Genomic DNA, 14,217 nt, shown 5'->3' on the forward strand with positions numbered 1-14,217 from the left:
CTCCTCCTGATGCTAACATACATTTGATCAAAAAATTAACTCATTCATTATAGATCTTAACAATCTGTTTATTATTTATTTAGCCCTTCACAGCTCACCCCACACAGAGAAAAGGTTATTTGTAGTGGGTCACTCTTTTTGTAGCTTATGTGGGGGAATGGTTCAAGCAGAACTCATGTCAGCTGCTGGTACTGCAGAGCAAAGGGGGGACCGAGGCACACCCATAAAGGTGACCACACCCAGGAGGGTTGATTGGCAGGCTGGAAGACAAAACTCTCCCAACAAAGGCACTTTTATAGGAGGTGTAGCTGGGAGGAGACTGCTTGCCTAGTATGCAGATGGTTCTAGGTTCAATCTCCTGTACCATACATAAGCACTTTCAGTGGGGTCAGAGAATTGGCTGGGAGTGTTGTGGAAATAGAAAGAGGTATTTTTTTTGAAACAAGGTCTCACTGTGTAGCCCTGGCTGGCCTCACAGAGATCCACGTGTCTCTGCCTCCTGAGTGCTTGGATTAAAGGCATGCACCACCACACCAGGCAAGAGGAAGTTTTTGATGGAGGAGCTATTTGCAGGTAGCAGAGATAGATGAATGAGGATCAAGGGCCATCTGTGGGATCTGCAAGAGGAAAAAAGAAAGCACTGATAGATCCACGTGCCATTTTTACCAACAGGAATGCTGACACACTTATGATATTTACTGGCACAAAAGGCATAAGTATCAATACAGGTCAGATTTGGCATTCATACCCTTCCCTAAGAGGTTCTTTCCCCTTTTTCTTCTTTTTTCTCCTTTAAGTTTTTTGAGACAGGGTTTCACTATGTAGCTCTGGATATCCTGGAACTCACTATGTAAAACAGGCTGGCCTGGAACTCACAGAGATCTGCCTGGCTGTACTTCCTGAGTTCTGGGATTAAAGAAGTGCACCACCACACCTGGCCCTTTTTCTTTTTTTCTGCTCTCAGCATGCATGCACTCATGATCGCACACACACACACACACACACACACACACACACACACACACACACACACTGCCTCTCTCCCCCCTTTTTCCCCCCCTCTCTTACCAGTAGGGGCTGCTGTATGTCTTTGCTGCTTTAAAGGGAAGGTGAAGTAGGCATCACAGCCAAAGAGCAATGTAGCAAATATACCCAGTACCTGGGAAGACAGGAGTGAGGGAACTGGATTAGAGGGTGTACCTACTCAGCCTCTATGTCCTTGTATCCACCTCCAGGTACAAGGCCATGTAGGATAGTGAGTCCAGCCCTAAGCTAGGAAACCAGAGAAGATCAGGGAAAGGCCAGGAGTCTGAATATTTACTATCCCACCATCTCCCCAGTTACCTCTTTGCACCCCCATTGCTTTATATGTAGAAGGCATGCTTCATACTACATCTGAGGCAAAGTTCTAGCAGATAGTAGCCTAACATGTTGACAAAGGTCTCTCTGTCAGACAGCGGACAGTGTTTTACAGCAAATTATCTTGGTAGATAAAAATCATTTCTGGGGCCAAACTTTGCTGCAATTCCTGAGAGCAATTTTGGCCTGATGTGGCTCACACACTCATGAAGAAGCCCCTAGATCCTCACAACCTTCTTCCTGTGCTTTGGATATGCTTCTTGGGCCCTTACCCCAGCAGCGATTTTGAAACTGCCTTTTCCATCTACAAGGACAACAATGGAGGTTATCAGGTAGAGGATGGCTGCTATGAAGGCTCTGAAGAAGTCCTGTGAAGTGGATGGAGAAAAAAGGTCAGTTCAGCATCCACAGCTCTCCAGACCACTGCAACTTCCCAACCCCCTGTCCACCCTCAGCAATGCTGGTCCCTGTCTCACAGTCCATGGCCAGTTGATGAATGATATCTTGGAGTGCAGGTCACACATGTAGAAGACAAATAAGACAGCAGCAAAGATCATCTCGATCACCGACAGGGAGGAGTATGCTGATGTCGAAGCACTGAAGCAAATTAAAACCACCAGGCACAGTATCTGAGAGGGGGACAGGGGACCTCAATCAGCCATCAGCCGTGGCTTAAGAGCAAAGTTTGAAATTAGAAAAGATGGCCATCAGAAAAAAAAAAAGTGAAATCCACTTCCCAAGACTGGCGATATAGCTCTGAGGCAGAGCATTTGCCTAACACGTATGAGGCCCTAGGCTCTGCTCACTCAGCAGGGAGAGTTGGAAGTGGGGGAGGAAAGAAAAATTCCTTTTGGCGACGAACTACCAGAAGTGCCAAAATGACAAGCAATGATTGCTAAAGACCTCTCGCATGCTCACTGTTCTCCACGCATTGTCTAGGAGTTTTACATGTTTTATTTCACTTAATCATCACAAGAATCTAATGAGCTAGGTACTATTCTATTTTATACATTAGAAATTTGAGTCATAGAGAGGTTAAATGGCTTGCCCAGGGTCACCCAGTAAGAAAAGAGCAGAATTATGTGCTTCGGTTCCCCCTTTCCCTGAGGGGAGTGGCTCTGCCAGGTGTTTTGTGAGCGCTGGTGGCGCCAGCGTCCATGCCTTCAGGGGAGGGACGTGCGGTTCCCCAGGCAACCCCTTTGGGAAGGGGTGAGACTGACACTAGGAGGGCAGGGCTCCGTTAAAGGCGCCGCACCTCTTTTATAAGTGACCCAAAGGCAGTGACCACTTTGAGGGGGATGGAAAACCAAAGTTCCCTATAACCATCCAAAGAGCTAAGGACCTCCCATCCAGTCCCAAACTGGCAAGGGAGAACTGGCAAAGGGTGGAGTGCCCTACCCTAGGGGACTAGTTTTACCCCACCCCAACAGGCCCCGCCTTTGGGCGCGTTGCCAGCCCGCCAGCCAGTGCCCAGGCCGGCCACGCCCTGCCACGAGAGGCTCCCACTCTCCCCGGGACCCCTTCTTTGCATCCACTATGAGTCTATGCCCCCACGCCGAGCCCTCAACATAAGTTATAGACTCTTCGCCTCACCAGTGCACCACCAGCTCTCCACTACTTCGCCCATGTCCCAGGGAACCCCCTGCACCTTGGCTTCGATCCTCCTCCACGAACTCACCCACCTGCACCCCACTGCCAACCAGCCTGGCCACGTGCCTGCCTCAGCCCGAACAGTCCAGTACCGAGCGGTCCAGCCTGCCCACCCTCCAGCCACGGAACACTCACAATCTCAGCACACAGGAAAAGTCCCTTTTTGGTGCGTAAGAAGCCAGTGCAGGCTAACCAGCAGCCAGGGGCCGAGAGGCGCTCAGAGTCCGCCATGGTGTGTGCTGGAGTCACTGGGACGCAGAAGCTCTGTTTTCTGGCTCACGAGTTCGAGGTCGCTGCACACCCAGCCGTTCGTCCCGCCGTCTGGTCGGGAAGGGGGCCCCCGGGCAAAGGAGGGAATGAATCACCGCGCCTAGCTGAAGCGGGCGGGGCCGGAGGGGGCCGGGCCAGGTGGCTGCCGCCCCGGAAGCCCCCTTTGCCCTCCGGCCAAAGACAGTGCGAATCCTGCACAAGCCCTCATCTTCTAGGTGTCTGGCAGCTCCAGGTACCAAGTGCAAGACTATAGAGACCTTTAACTTCTCAAAAATTGCAAAAGCGCTACTTCCACTCCGAACCGAGCGATTCTGACTTCCTACATTTGATCTTAGCCAAAAGACCAAGAAGCAATAGAGTGCCTCAGTTTCCTTAGCTGAAAAAAATGGCCGAGGCCCGGCTTAAACCCGAAATTTTTGAGGTCAGGTATGTTTCCTGAATTCTTAGCTTTGAATTTTAGAAGGTTTTCCGTTTTTGCTTATATAGTAATGGTTCTCAAACTGTGGGTCTAAAGACCCTTTCACAGGGGTCACCTAAGACCATCAGAAAACGCACATATTTACATTTTGATTTATAACCATAGCCAAATACAGTTAGGAAATAGCAACAAAAATAATTTTACAGTTGGGGGAGCAGCATAACGTGAGGAACTGTATTAAAGGGTTGCAGCAAGCATTAGGAAGGTTGAGAACCACTGATAGATAGTACAGTATATTACCTAACACTCTGGGCAGGACCTGGGGGTATTAAAACTTAATTATCTCAAGAAATGGTGTAAATGTTCACAATAAGTGAGATGAAGGGAGATTGAAAATTGTTCCTGATTAAGTTAGGTCAGGTTCTGTAGTCAAATGATACGAAACTGGTGTGAGGGGGATGCAGCCAGTTTCCAGAATTTGGGAGGCTTTGCTTATAGGAGATAGTGCTGCAAAGACTTCGTGAGAACAGGACCTGGTGGTCACCTGGTAAAGAGTACTGATTAGTGGTCACCTGGTAAAGAGTACTGATTATTAATCATCTACTTAGAGTCTAGGGAGCCAGTGGTTTACCGTGCTGTCCAGTTGCAGAGAAGTCTTCAGCCTGCGGGCTAGACCTCAGCTTTCTGATTCTAAGAAGATAGGCCAAGCCAGCTTTAGATGAAGAATGGAAAAAGCAAACATTTTTTGCTGACAGGTGGACATGGTAAGGGGATGGTTCTTGGAGTACAATTTGGGGTAAGAAAGTTGACATTTTGCACTGTGTATGTGAGCAAATAATTTCTCCAGGCCATCTTAGTATCTAACTCTGATACTAAGGACATCCCCCCCCCACACACACACACACACTCCACAATGTGTTCTGGACATTGGTTTTATATTCATCTCAAGTGTAAAGAAATTATTTGAAAGGCTGAATTCAACCTAAGGGCCTACCTGCCCCCACCCCAAACATAGGGCCGTTCCAAATGAAGGGGCACCCTTTTACAATTGCCATTGTTTAAGAAGTTAATTAATGGAAAGGTTGAAACGTTTTTGTGAGTGTTGAGTGCATGCATTCAAGCAGTGATAAATACCTGAACTTGTAGAACATGACAAATTTAGCTGCGTCTGGCCTTTGAACTTACCGTTCCCATTACTATAGATGCCCTTCCCCCAGCTTTTCATTATTTGGCTTCTGGTTTTTCAGTTCCACTTCAAATGTTGTCTTCAATAGAGGCCTGCAGCCCACCACCATCTCCCACAATAGAACCCCTCCTTTTCTTTGTCTTTCATTTTCTTTGTTGTTTGAAACAGTCTCTCTGTAGAGCCCAAGATGGCTTAGAGTTTGTGATCCTCTTGTCCCACTCAGTGCCCACATGAAGGAATTACACAATCTCCAGCCATAGGCCCCGTTTTAAAATTTTGGTAACTGTCACTTCTCTTAGAAGTTATCTTTTATGTGTTCCTGTCATTCTTGGTTGACATCAGTCTGCTTTCACTCTACTAGCTACGTAATGATAGAGATTTGTCTTGTTCCCTGGTATCGCCATAGACCTCTCTAGAGCAGGGATACAGTTTGGGTTCAGCTGGTATTTGTCAAATACCGGTGAGATTAAGATGAAAGGCTTCAAAACCAAGCTTTGACTAACCTTGCTTTGAGCTCTTCTTCCCCCCCCCAATCTATTTGCACTCCCTGGGCCTCGTTTTTTCCCCCTTTGTGAAATGATCCGTCAGAGTTGTTAAGTATGTAACTAGATGAAAATAAATACCCCCATTAATGCTAGTAGCAGGGATGAAGCTAAACTAAGGAAATGGTGGCTGAGGTTACTATGTTAGTTCCCTGGGTGTGACTGTTTAGGAATTGTATACTAGAATCCTTTCCTGACTTCTGGGGAGCCATACTCCCACTATACTCTGAGTCATGAGTAGCTGGAAGTCACCCCCACACACCCCCACACAAGGTTCACAGCACTAACACTTCAAGTGTTTGCTTCTTTATAAGCCGGCTGCCAACTGTCCCTGTTTGGTTTTGCAGCCTGCCCCACCCCTACCCCCAGTGCCACCTGAGATTCTAGTCCTGTCATTTCTCTCCCCTCCCTGCATCCTGCTTATAGGAGCGAAAGTTGCCTGTTTGGACCACAACTTCCCTCTTTGGGGGATGGGACTGAGTGTTCAGGATGTGGTTAACAGCAAAGGTGACTGGACATTTGTAGCATTGGCTAGAGCCTGCTTTGTGGCTACCCGGGCTGTCCATTAAGCTTTTTGACAATAAGACTCAACTCCCAGGGTGGAGGAAACTAGTCTTTTCCCCAAAGCAGGACAGCCCAGAGCAGTTCACCACCTTCTAAGGAAAGGGGGAGGCGTGGCCCAAAGATTTCTAAATGCCCTTTTTAGCCTGGTCCACCCCGGCTTCTGACTCACACCTTCCCTAGTCTGTCCCTAAGTGGGATCCAGGGCCCTAGCCCGCGCCCCTAGGGTAGCAGTCTACGTGCCAGTTAAAGCTAGTTCTTCAAGCCGGAAGTAGGAGACCGCAGTCTCTGGGTGGAGGAAGGCGCCAGGTTTCTAGATTTGCTATCTTGATGTCAGCTGAGGGTCTGAAGGATTCCATGCGGGAACCCTGAGCCTACTGGGACACGCCCACAAGTGGCCAACTTCTGCATTCCCTACACCACATGCAATTAACTTCCACACTCCAAACGTGAAATGAATGAATAGGAAGAAGTGCAGGGGTTAGCAAAGCAAAGCAAACTTGGGAGCAAGCAGAAATAAGGGCCCATCTGGAGACATGAAGAAAGCAGCACGCAGCTTTTGCGTGCTTTCAAAGAGCCTTCATCGAAACCAGATCAACCCACCCCTCCCTTCCAAGGTGGACTGGGAAGCCTCACCCCGCCTAGAGCACCTAGCAAGTCAGGACTGGATCCAGCTATTTTATTACCTCCCGACTGGGAAGGGACTAGGAGAATCTGAGGCGCGCGGGGGTGGAGGGGATGAGAGCGCTCTGGGCTCCGGGAGGGCTGTACCACTGACATCTTGAAGGGGTGGGGACCAGTCCACTGAGCAGCGCGCAATGGGAGGGTACTAGACCAGGTTAAAGTTCTAAGGGAAAAGCTAGTGTCTGACCGTCAGGCATGCTAAAACCAGGTGGAACTTCACTAAGTGAGCACAGAGCTGTCTGTCGGTGCTCAGTGCCTCTGCTTTCCGGCTGCCATCTCCTGAGCGATCTGCGCGCCCCCGCCCCCGCCCCGAACCCCTAGAGCCTGTGAGAGCCGGTCTTCGCTCGGCACCAGCCAGGGCCCAGGGGTACCAGGGGCACCAGGGATATGGTCTTTCAAGTCTTCTGCGGGGTGCTCCACTATGGGAACCACATGGCCAGCAGCCACTGCCTCTGGACTAGGTTCCAGACAGGTCCGGCTCTTGAGCGTTTGATGAACTGGGGAAATGGTGCTGCGAGACCTCGTCATCCTGCTTCCCCTAGGATCTGGGCTGCAATCTGAAGAGAGCCAAACTGGGGTTAGATTGGGTGGTGTAGTAGAGAATGGAAATCAGGGCCTTGGCTAAGAGTGGTCAGAAAAGCCTCAGAGAAAGTTCTCGTCAAGGCCTAGAGGTGCCACTCCCTCACAAACCTCAACGTTAACCCCTCCAGAAATACTCCTTCAACCCAGGACATGCCTCACAGAAATCATTGCCCAAAGGAAGTCAAACCTTTGGACCATGAAGCTTTCCTATGTGAGATTTCTGAATCTTTCCCTATCACCCCCTCGCCCTTGGTTCCCTGCCCTTTCACTTACTGATCAGTGCTTAAGCATTGGGGGTTGCAGGGAGCTCAGGTATGGAGGTCAGAGGACAACTTGAGTGGATCGGTTCTCTTCTTCCACTATGTGGGTCCCAGGGATTGAACTCACATCATCAGGCTTGGTGGCAAGCACCTTTATCGGCTGAGCTGTCTTGCCAGGCCCCTCTATTTGTCTCTCACAATTAAACTCCTTTCTCTCTGAAAGGGACTATCTGGGAGATGGAATCCACATGGCTTCTCAAATGGCTAGATAAGACCTGCACTGCTGAATCCACCGCATCTCAGACATCAGAGTCCTTAGTCTCTAGATCCCTATCCCGTCCTCCTAAGACCTTAAAACTCTCTGATGTTCCTATCCTGAGATGGGCCCCCTCCCTGTCTCAGATTTTGTGAATTCCTTTTTGGGGGGGTATTTTGAGGTAGGGTTTCTCCATGTAGCTCTGTAGACCAGGCTGACCTCGAACTCATAGAGATCCACCTGCCTCTGCCTCTTGAGTTCTGGGATTAAAGGCGTGAACCACTACAGCCCGGCTAGATTTTGTGAATTCTATAACCCCTCCCTGGCACTGGACCTGTACAGTCCCCACTGAGACCACCAAACACCTTCTACCTAGGATCCAGACTTTCCACTCTCTGAGCCTGTGCTTCTCCCCTATGGCCCATGCTCTCTTTCCTGGGAAACTCAGCACTTCACCTCTCTTCTGGTGGCCTCCAACCTCCTCAGTCTTACTGGCATCCCTCTCTTGAGGCCGGCGGAGTACCAGGCAAAGTCGGGGGCCTCCAGCGCGAATCCGCTCCACCACCTGGGCATGAGTGAGGCCCTGTGTTGACTCTCCATTGATATGGAGCACAAGGTCACCAGCCTGCAAGAACACAGGGGTGTATGAAGGGCAGATGAAGAACACTTTCAAAGGACAGGAACCATATCTATGAATGGACTGCTGCTTAGCACTAACCTGCAAACGACCACATCGATGTGCTGGCCCGTCCTTCAGCAGTCCACGCACGGCCAGTGGAACATCCCCAGATACACCTCGTCCTCCTTTTAAAGTGAAACCAAAGCCTGCAGGACCTCGGACTAGCTCCACAGAAAATTGACGGGTGGCTTGGGGTAGTTTCAAAGTATAGCTTGCCTTATGTTGGGTTACTGGAGGTGGCTCCATATATGTCCCCAGAGTCTCAGACCTTCGATGCTGGAATAAGGGCAAAAGTATACATAAGTTAACTGGAAGAATGTCTTAGTTAGGGTTATTGCTGTGATGAAACACCATGACCAAAGCAATTTGGGGAGGAAAAGGTTATTTGGCTTACACTTCCACATCACAGTTCATCATCAAAAGAAGTCACGACAGGAACTCAAATAGGGCAGGAACCTAGATGCTGGAACTGATGCTGAGGCCATGGAGGAATGCTGCTTTACTTCCTCGTTGTTTGTTCATCCTGCTTTCTTTTTTATTATTATTTCATTATTATTATTATTATTATTTGGGGTTGCAAGACAAGGTTTCTCTGTGTGGCCTTGACTGTCCTCAAACACACTGTGTGGACCAGGCTGGCCTCAAACTCAGAGATCCGCCTGCCTCTGCCTCCCCAGTGCTAGGATTAAAGGTGTGCACCACCACCTCTCAGCTGGCCTGCTTTGTCATATAACCCAGCCCAGGAATGGAACCATCCACCATGGGCTGGACCTTCCCACCTCATTCACTAATTAAGAAAATGCCTTACAGTCAGATCTTATTAAGGCTTTTTTCTCAGTTGAGGTTCCCTCCTTTCAGATAATTCTAGCTTGTGTCAAGTTGATATAAGACTAGCCAGCACAACCGACCCCTTGTCAACTTGACACACAAACACATCACTATTAAGCCACAGTCTTTTCTTTCTTATTCATCCCTAAGATCTCACATGAAAAACATGAATAACTAAAAAAAAAATAAAAAATTTAAAATTTCCACAGTCTTTATATATTCAAATACATTAAAAATTTCAGTCCCTTTAAAATATCCAGACTCCTTAAAAATCCCAAATTTCTTTTAAAAGCCCACATATGCAGCCTGATATCATGGAGGCATTTTCTCAATTGAGATTCCTTCCTTTAAGATAACTGTCCCTTGTGTCAAGTTTACATAAGACTAGCCAGCTCGGTGTAGGGAGTGAATGCCTGTAATCCTGGCACTGGAGAGTCTGAGATGGGGGATCATGAATTTGAGAACAGCCTAGTTTACCGATCAAGTTCCAGGCCAACCTGGGCTACAGTGGATACCCTGTCTAAAACCCAACAAAAGCAAAGGGTTAACACAGAACATAGCATTGAGTACCTGGGATCGATGTTCCACAAGAGTGGTGTGAGGCAAACGACTGTCTGTGACTTCTATATCTGCAGAATCCAGAATACTAACAGCTGATATATGAAAGAGACAAAGAGAGATAATCAAAAGATGTTGACATGGAAACAACCTAGGACCCCTGGGTTACCTTTTTTTGGGGGGGTGGGTTCGAGACAGGGTTTCTCTGTGGCTTTGGAGGCTGTCCTGGAACTCACTCTGTAGACCATACTGGTCTCGAATTCACAGAGATCCGCCTGCCTCTGCCTCCCAAGTGCTGGGATTAAAGGTGTGTGCCACTACCGCCCCACCTGGCCCTGGATTAACTGGCTGGAAAGATGGTTCAGAGGGCCAAGATACAATTCCCAGAACCTACATGGTGGCTCACAACCACTGTAACTCCAGTTCAAGAGGGTCTAAGAGGGCATTAGACAGCAGACATGCATATGGTATACATATGCATGCAGGCAAAATACTTAGATTAAAATTAAAATTAAAATTAATCAAAATTAAAGGCATGAGCCACCTCTGCCTGGATTGGACTCCTTAAAAAGTAACCCCAAGCCATCCATTTCAATCTCCATACCTTCCTCCCAGATGTTAATAACACATAGGCTACATGTATTAAGTAACAGGCTAAGTGGCTGAGGCTGTTATCTTAGCAGTAACAGAACTTCCTAGCAAGTGCCACATCCTGAGTTTGGCTACAGCACCTAAAGAGTTAAATAAGCACAATGTTTAAAAAACAACCTATTGGGCTGGGTGGTGGCAGACCACATATGCCTTTAATCCCAGCACTTGAGAGGAAGAAGCAGGTAGATCTCTGTGAGTTCGAGGCCAGCCTGGTCTACAGAGTGAGTTCCAGGACAGCCAGGACTGTTTCACAGAGAAACACTATCTCGAAAAGAAACAACAACAACAAAGCCAACGTACCTAAGGCCTTTGAGAAAGTTGCCATCCCAAGATTAGGTTCCCAAAAATCTAGACTACAACCTCTAATTAGCCTATAAAATTCATTTCATTTCTCACATTTCAGGGTCCCACTCACAGCAGAAGACTATAATCCCAGCATTCTAGAAGCTGAGGCAGGCGTACTGGCTCAAATTTGAGGCCAGTGTAGCCTCCAACATGAGACTTAGTCTCATGAAACCAAACAAGGGACTGAAGAGATAGATGGTTCAGCAGTTAAGAATTCCCACTACTCCTGCAGAAGACCAGAGTTCATTACCAGCACATACGTGACGGCTCACACCTGCCTGTATATACCTACACACACACACACACACACACACACACACACACACACACAAATAAATGAGGCCTGGTGGTACACGCCTTTAATCCCAGCACCCAGGAAGCAGAGGCAGGCAGATCTCTGAGCTATAGGCCAGACTGTAGGCCAGCTTGGTCTACATAGTGAGTTCTGGGACATAGAGAGGCGCCGTCTATAAAATAAAATGAAATAAAAGTTAAATCATTAAACACACATACACAAGAAACCAAGCAAACAAAAATCTCTCTCTAATGTGTCCCGAGCTTCCAAGGGTTGACTGGCATTTCAGGCTCACCTCTTTGTAGAGAACTCATCTCCTCTCCCTAAGAGCCGTCTCCTTGGAAATGACATTTTGGACAATTTCACACATGTATAAAATATATTGAAATCATCCTTACTTCCATTATGCACTCTTAACCCTCTCCCACTCCTGCTAACTCCCTTCTTCCCAATCAACCCCCTTACACTCAGATTTGTGTATGTGTTGCAGGTAGCTACAGCTGCTGAGTGTCCAAGATTTCGAATGCCAAGTCGAAACCTCACTGACCTTAATAACCACCCAGCCCAGCACTTTCCACAAACGTTCTGAAACTCATCTATCACAATAACCCTGAAGGGACACACTCTAATTCACAAGGGCTCGCTCCTTCCTAACGCCTCTCAGCAAAATCATACTCCCTAACAGTTCTTGGTCTTTTGGCAGGAAACCCAGCCCCACCTGCCCCGCCCTACAAGTCCTTGCACCTACCCTCCTTGTGGCGCAGGCGCAATGTGGCACTGGCCTTTCGTACCAGCTCTGAGAAGTCCGCTGCGGCTCTGGCCGCCAGGGGGCGCGCGTCCAGCCGCTCCAGGAGCTGCCGAGCGCGGGGGCCCCCGGACCCAGGTAGGCCACCTCCTGCTCAGGAGAAGACAAGTCGTCATGGACCCAAGCAATTCCTAAGTTCAAAGACCTAGAAATGTCCCTCCAGATATATAGAGATGCCTGGCCACTCCTATAGTTCCACAGGTCGCCGACAGTCCCCTCCTCTCCTGGGACCCCCGACTGCTGCAGTTGTGCACGATGCTGGCTGCCTTGCCCCATAAAGTCCCCAGAGGTAGGCATTTGACAGCAATAGACCTGGACACCTTTGAGCGCCCAACAAATTTCTTTGGAGCTCACCACACTGTCCCCTTGTAACTCTAGATGCCAAACTTCTTTCTCTGTGTCTCTGGGGACCCTGCTTCTCCCACACAAACCCCTCCCCATGAGCAACCCTGAAGCCTCCAACTTTACCTCCAGTATACTACGCAATCCCTCCAACACCCAAGAGTTCCCTTAAAGGTCCAGAGTCCCCTCAGGGCTCAAGCTTCTCTAGATACCCCCTCCACATATCCCCAGCCCACTCTCCTAATTAGCTACAGGCTGCCTTCCCTGGCTCAACTGATGCCCCCAGGTTTTTCCTCCCAGACTCTTGAGCTAGGTCTCTGGAGTCTGATGTGCCCCTCCCCTCCACCACATCCCCCACACTCTTGAGTCTGTAGGGTAGGGGACCTGAAACACAGTTTCCATTGCTGGGCCCCTAGTTGCTGCCAGGACAGCCTGGGCACCAAGGCTAATGTTTACCACTTGTGGGGTGAAATGGCTAGGAGCCCGCAGGCAAGAAGAGAGTGGCCTAGGATGTCTCCTTCCCTTTCTCTTTTCTCCACCCAAGCCAGTACCTCCTCTGCTCCCTCTAGGGTCTGCGGTGTTCCCAGCGCGGGATTCCATGGCCTGTGGTGTGCCTGGTGGACTCAGGGCAGCCAGGTGACTAGTTTTTAGCACAGGGGCGCGCTCAGTTGGCTCCTAGCCCAGGCCTGGACGCGCGGCTGTTGTCTGGCCAGTCCCAGGCCTGGCGCCGGACCCGCGAGGTGACCTACCTGGCCGCAGGCAAGGAGGCCTGGCTGTGGGAGTCTGTTAAAGTCAGAATTCAGTCTTGCTCTGCCCCAGGCGCTTCTGCTTTTCTTACCTGGGGACTGGTTAAAACTGAAAAGCCTTAGTATACCAATTGTTAAACAAGATAAGCAGGAAATGGAACTTAAATAGACTGCCTGGAAGTGTAAGAAGGTACACTAACTTTACAAAACAGCTTGTGAGTATTTGTTTAAATTAAACAATCAGAAAGAAAACTAATTAAACATACACATGTGATCCACCTATTCCACTCCTGAGTACTTATCTAAAAGGGTGCACACTTTCCATAAAGACTTGAGTATGAGTGTTTATGAAGCCTTTATTTCTTGTCATGTTCTCCTTGGGCAGCCATAACAAAATAGTACTGAGTGGGTTGTTAAAACAACACAAATTTATTTCCCCTTGTTCTGGAAACTAGAAAATGAAAAATCAAGGAGCTGGCCGATTTGGTCCTGGATGTTTGTTGTTGTTGGTTGGTTGGTTGGTTGGTTGGTTGGTTGGGTTTTTTTTCTTACTTTGAAGGTAACTGCTTTTGGGCAGGGGTGGAGCAGGTCTTTAATTCCAGCACTCAGGAGGTAGAGTCACATGGATCTCTGTGACTTGCCTGGTCTAAAAAGTGAGTTCCAGGACAGACAGAGGTATTACACAGAGGAACCCTGTCTCAAAAAAATAAATAAATAAACAAAAAATGAAAATAACTACTTTCTTGCTGTTCTCACACTGAATTGAGTAGACGAGATGTGTGTGTTTGTGAGTTAGGGAGAGAGAGACCACTCCCCCCTTATCAAGATATAGTCTATCTGATTAAAGCCCTTCCCCTCCTAAGCATTTAACCTTATATACCTCCTAAGACTCTATCTGCAGATAGAGTCCCTTGAGAGTTAGAGCCTTAACAAATGGGGGAAGAGACATGGAATTCAGTTCACAGCATTTGTTGATAGCCTCAAATTGGACACAGCCCAACTGTATAAACTGTGTATTCATACAGTGGGTTAGCTATAGTAATGCACACACCTATTATTGCAGCACATAAGCAGCTGAGGCAGGAGGATTTGGGGTTGGAGGCCAGCCTGGGTAGCTCAATAACACTCTGTTACCCTCAAAAAACTTTTTTGACACAGGGTTTCTCTATGTATCCCTGGCTGTCCTGGAACTCGATTTGT

The 14,217-nt window shown here is 48.3% G+C and overlaps 2 protein-coding genes across 2 annotated transcripts; both read right to left on the reverse strand.

Annotated features, from left to right (window-relative positions):
* Positions 1-47: 47 nt before the first annotated feature.
* On the reverse strand, positions 48-3,365 carry Plp2 (proteolipid protein 2). Its single transcript, XM_027433182.2, has 5 exons — positions 3,145-3,365; positions 1,836-1,988; positions 1,632-1,727; positions 1,069-1,159; positions 48-617 (listed from the first exon to the last, which is right to left on the reverse strand). The coding sequence occupies exons 1-5, from the start codon at positions 3,238-3,240 to the stop codon at positions 598-600; spliced, it is 456 nt and encodes a 151-aa protein (XP_027288983.1). The 5' UTR covers positions 3,241-3,365; the 3' UTR covers positions 48-597.
* Positions 3,366-3,480: 115 nt separating this feature from the next.
* Positions 3,481-12,871, reverse strand: Magix (MAGI family member, X-linked). The gene is made up of 6 exons (XM_027433179.2): positions 12,823-12,871; positions 11,873-12,019; positions 9,846-9,928; positions 8,487-8,723; positions 8,225-8,393; positions 3,481-7,227 (listed from the first exon to the last, which is right to left on the reverse strand). Exons 1-6 carry the CDS (start codon positions 12,869-12,871, stop codon positions 6,920-6,922), a joined length of 993 nt encoding a protein of 330 aa, XP_027288980.1. The 3' UTR covers positions 3,481-6,919.
* Positions 12,872-14,217: the final 1,346 nt, after the last annotated feature.

The sequence above is a fragment of the Cricetulus griseus genome, chromosome X, assembly GCF_003668045.3.
Source record: "Cricetulus griseus strain 17A/GY chromosome X, alternate assembly CriGri-PICRH-1.0, whole genome shotgun sequence".
Taxonomy (NCBI): Eukaryota; Metazoa; Chordata; class Mammalia; order Rodentia; family Cricetidae; genus Cricetulus; species Cricetulus griseus.

Bases quoted from the DNA above. Each gene is read 5' to 3' on its own strand.
- Plp2 (XM_027433182.2), bottom strand. From the start codon at position 3,240: ATGGCGGACTCTGAGCGCCTCTCGGCCCCTGGCTGCTGGTTAGCCTGC. The intron at 1,989-3,144 runs GTGAGTGTTCCG...TCCCCCTCTCAG, and splicing joins TTTTCCTGTGTGCTGAGATT to ATACTGTGCCTGGTGGTTTT. The intron at 1,728-1,835 runs GTGAGACAGGGA...TCCACTTCACAG, and splicing joins TCATCAACTGGCCATGGACT to GACTTCTTCAGAGCCTTCAT.
- Magix (XM_027433179.2), bottom strand. From the start codon at position 12,871: ATGGAATCCCGCGCTGGGAACACCGCAGACCCTAGAGGGAGCAGAGGA. The intron at 8,394-8,486 runs GTTAGTGCTAAG...GTGTTCTTGCAG, and splicing joins ATCGATGTGGTCGTTTGCAG to GCTGGTGACCTTGTGCTCCA. The intron at 7,228-8,224 runs GTGAAGTGCTGA...GGCTCTCTTCAG, and splicing joins TGGAGGCCACCAGAAGAGAG to ATTGCAGCCCAGATCCTAGG.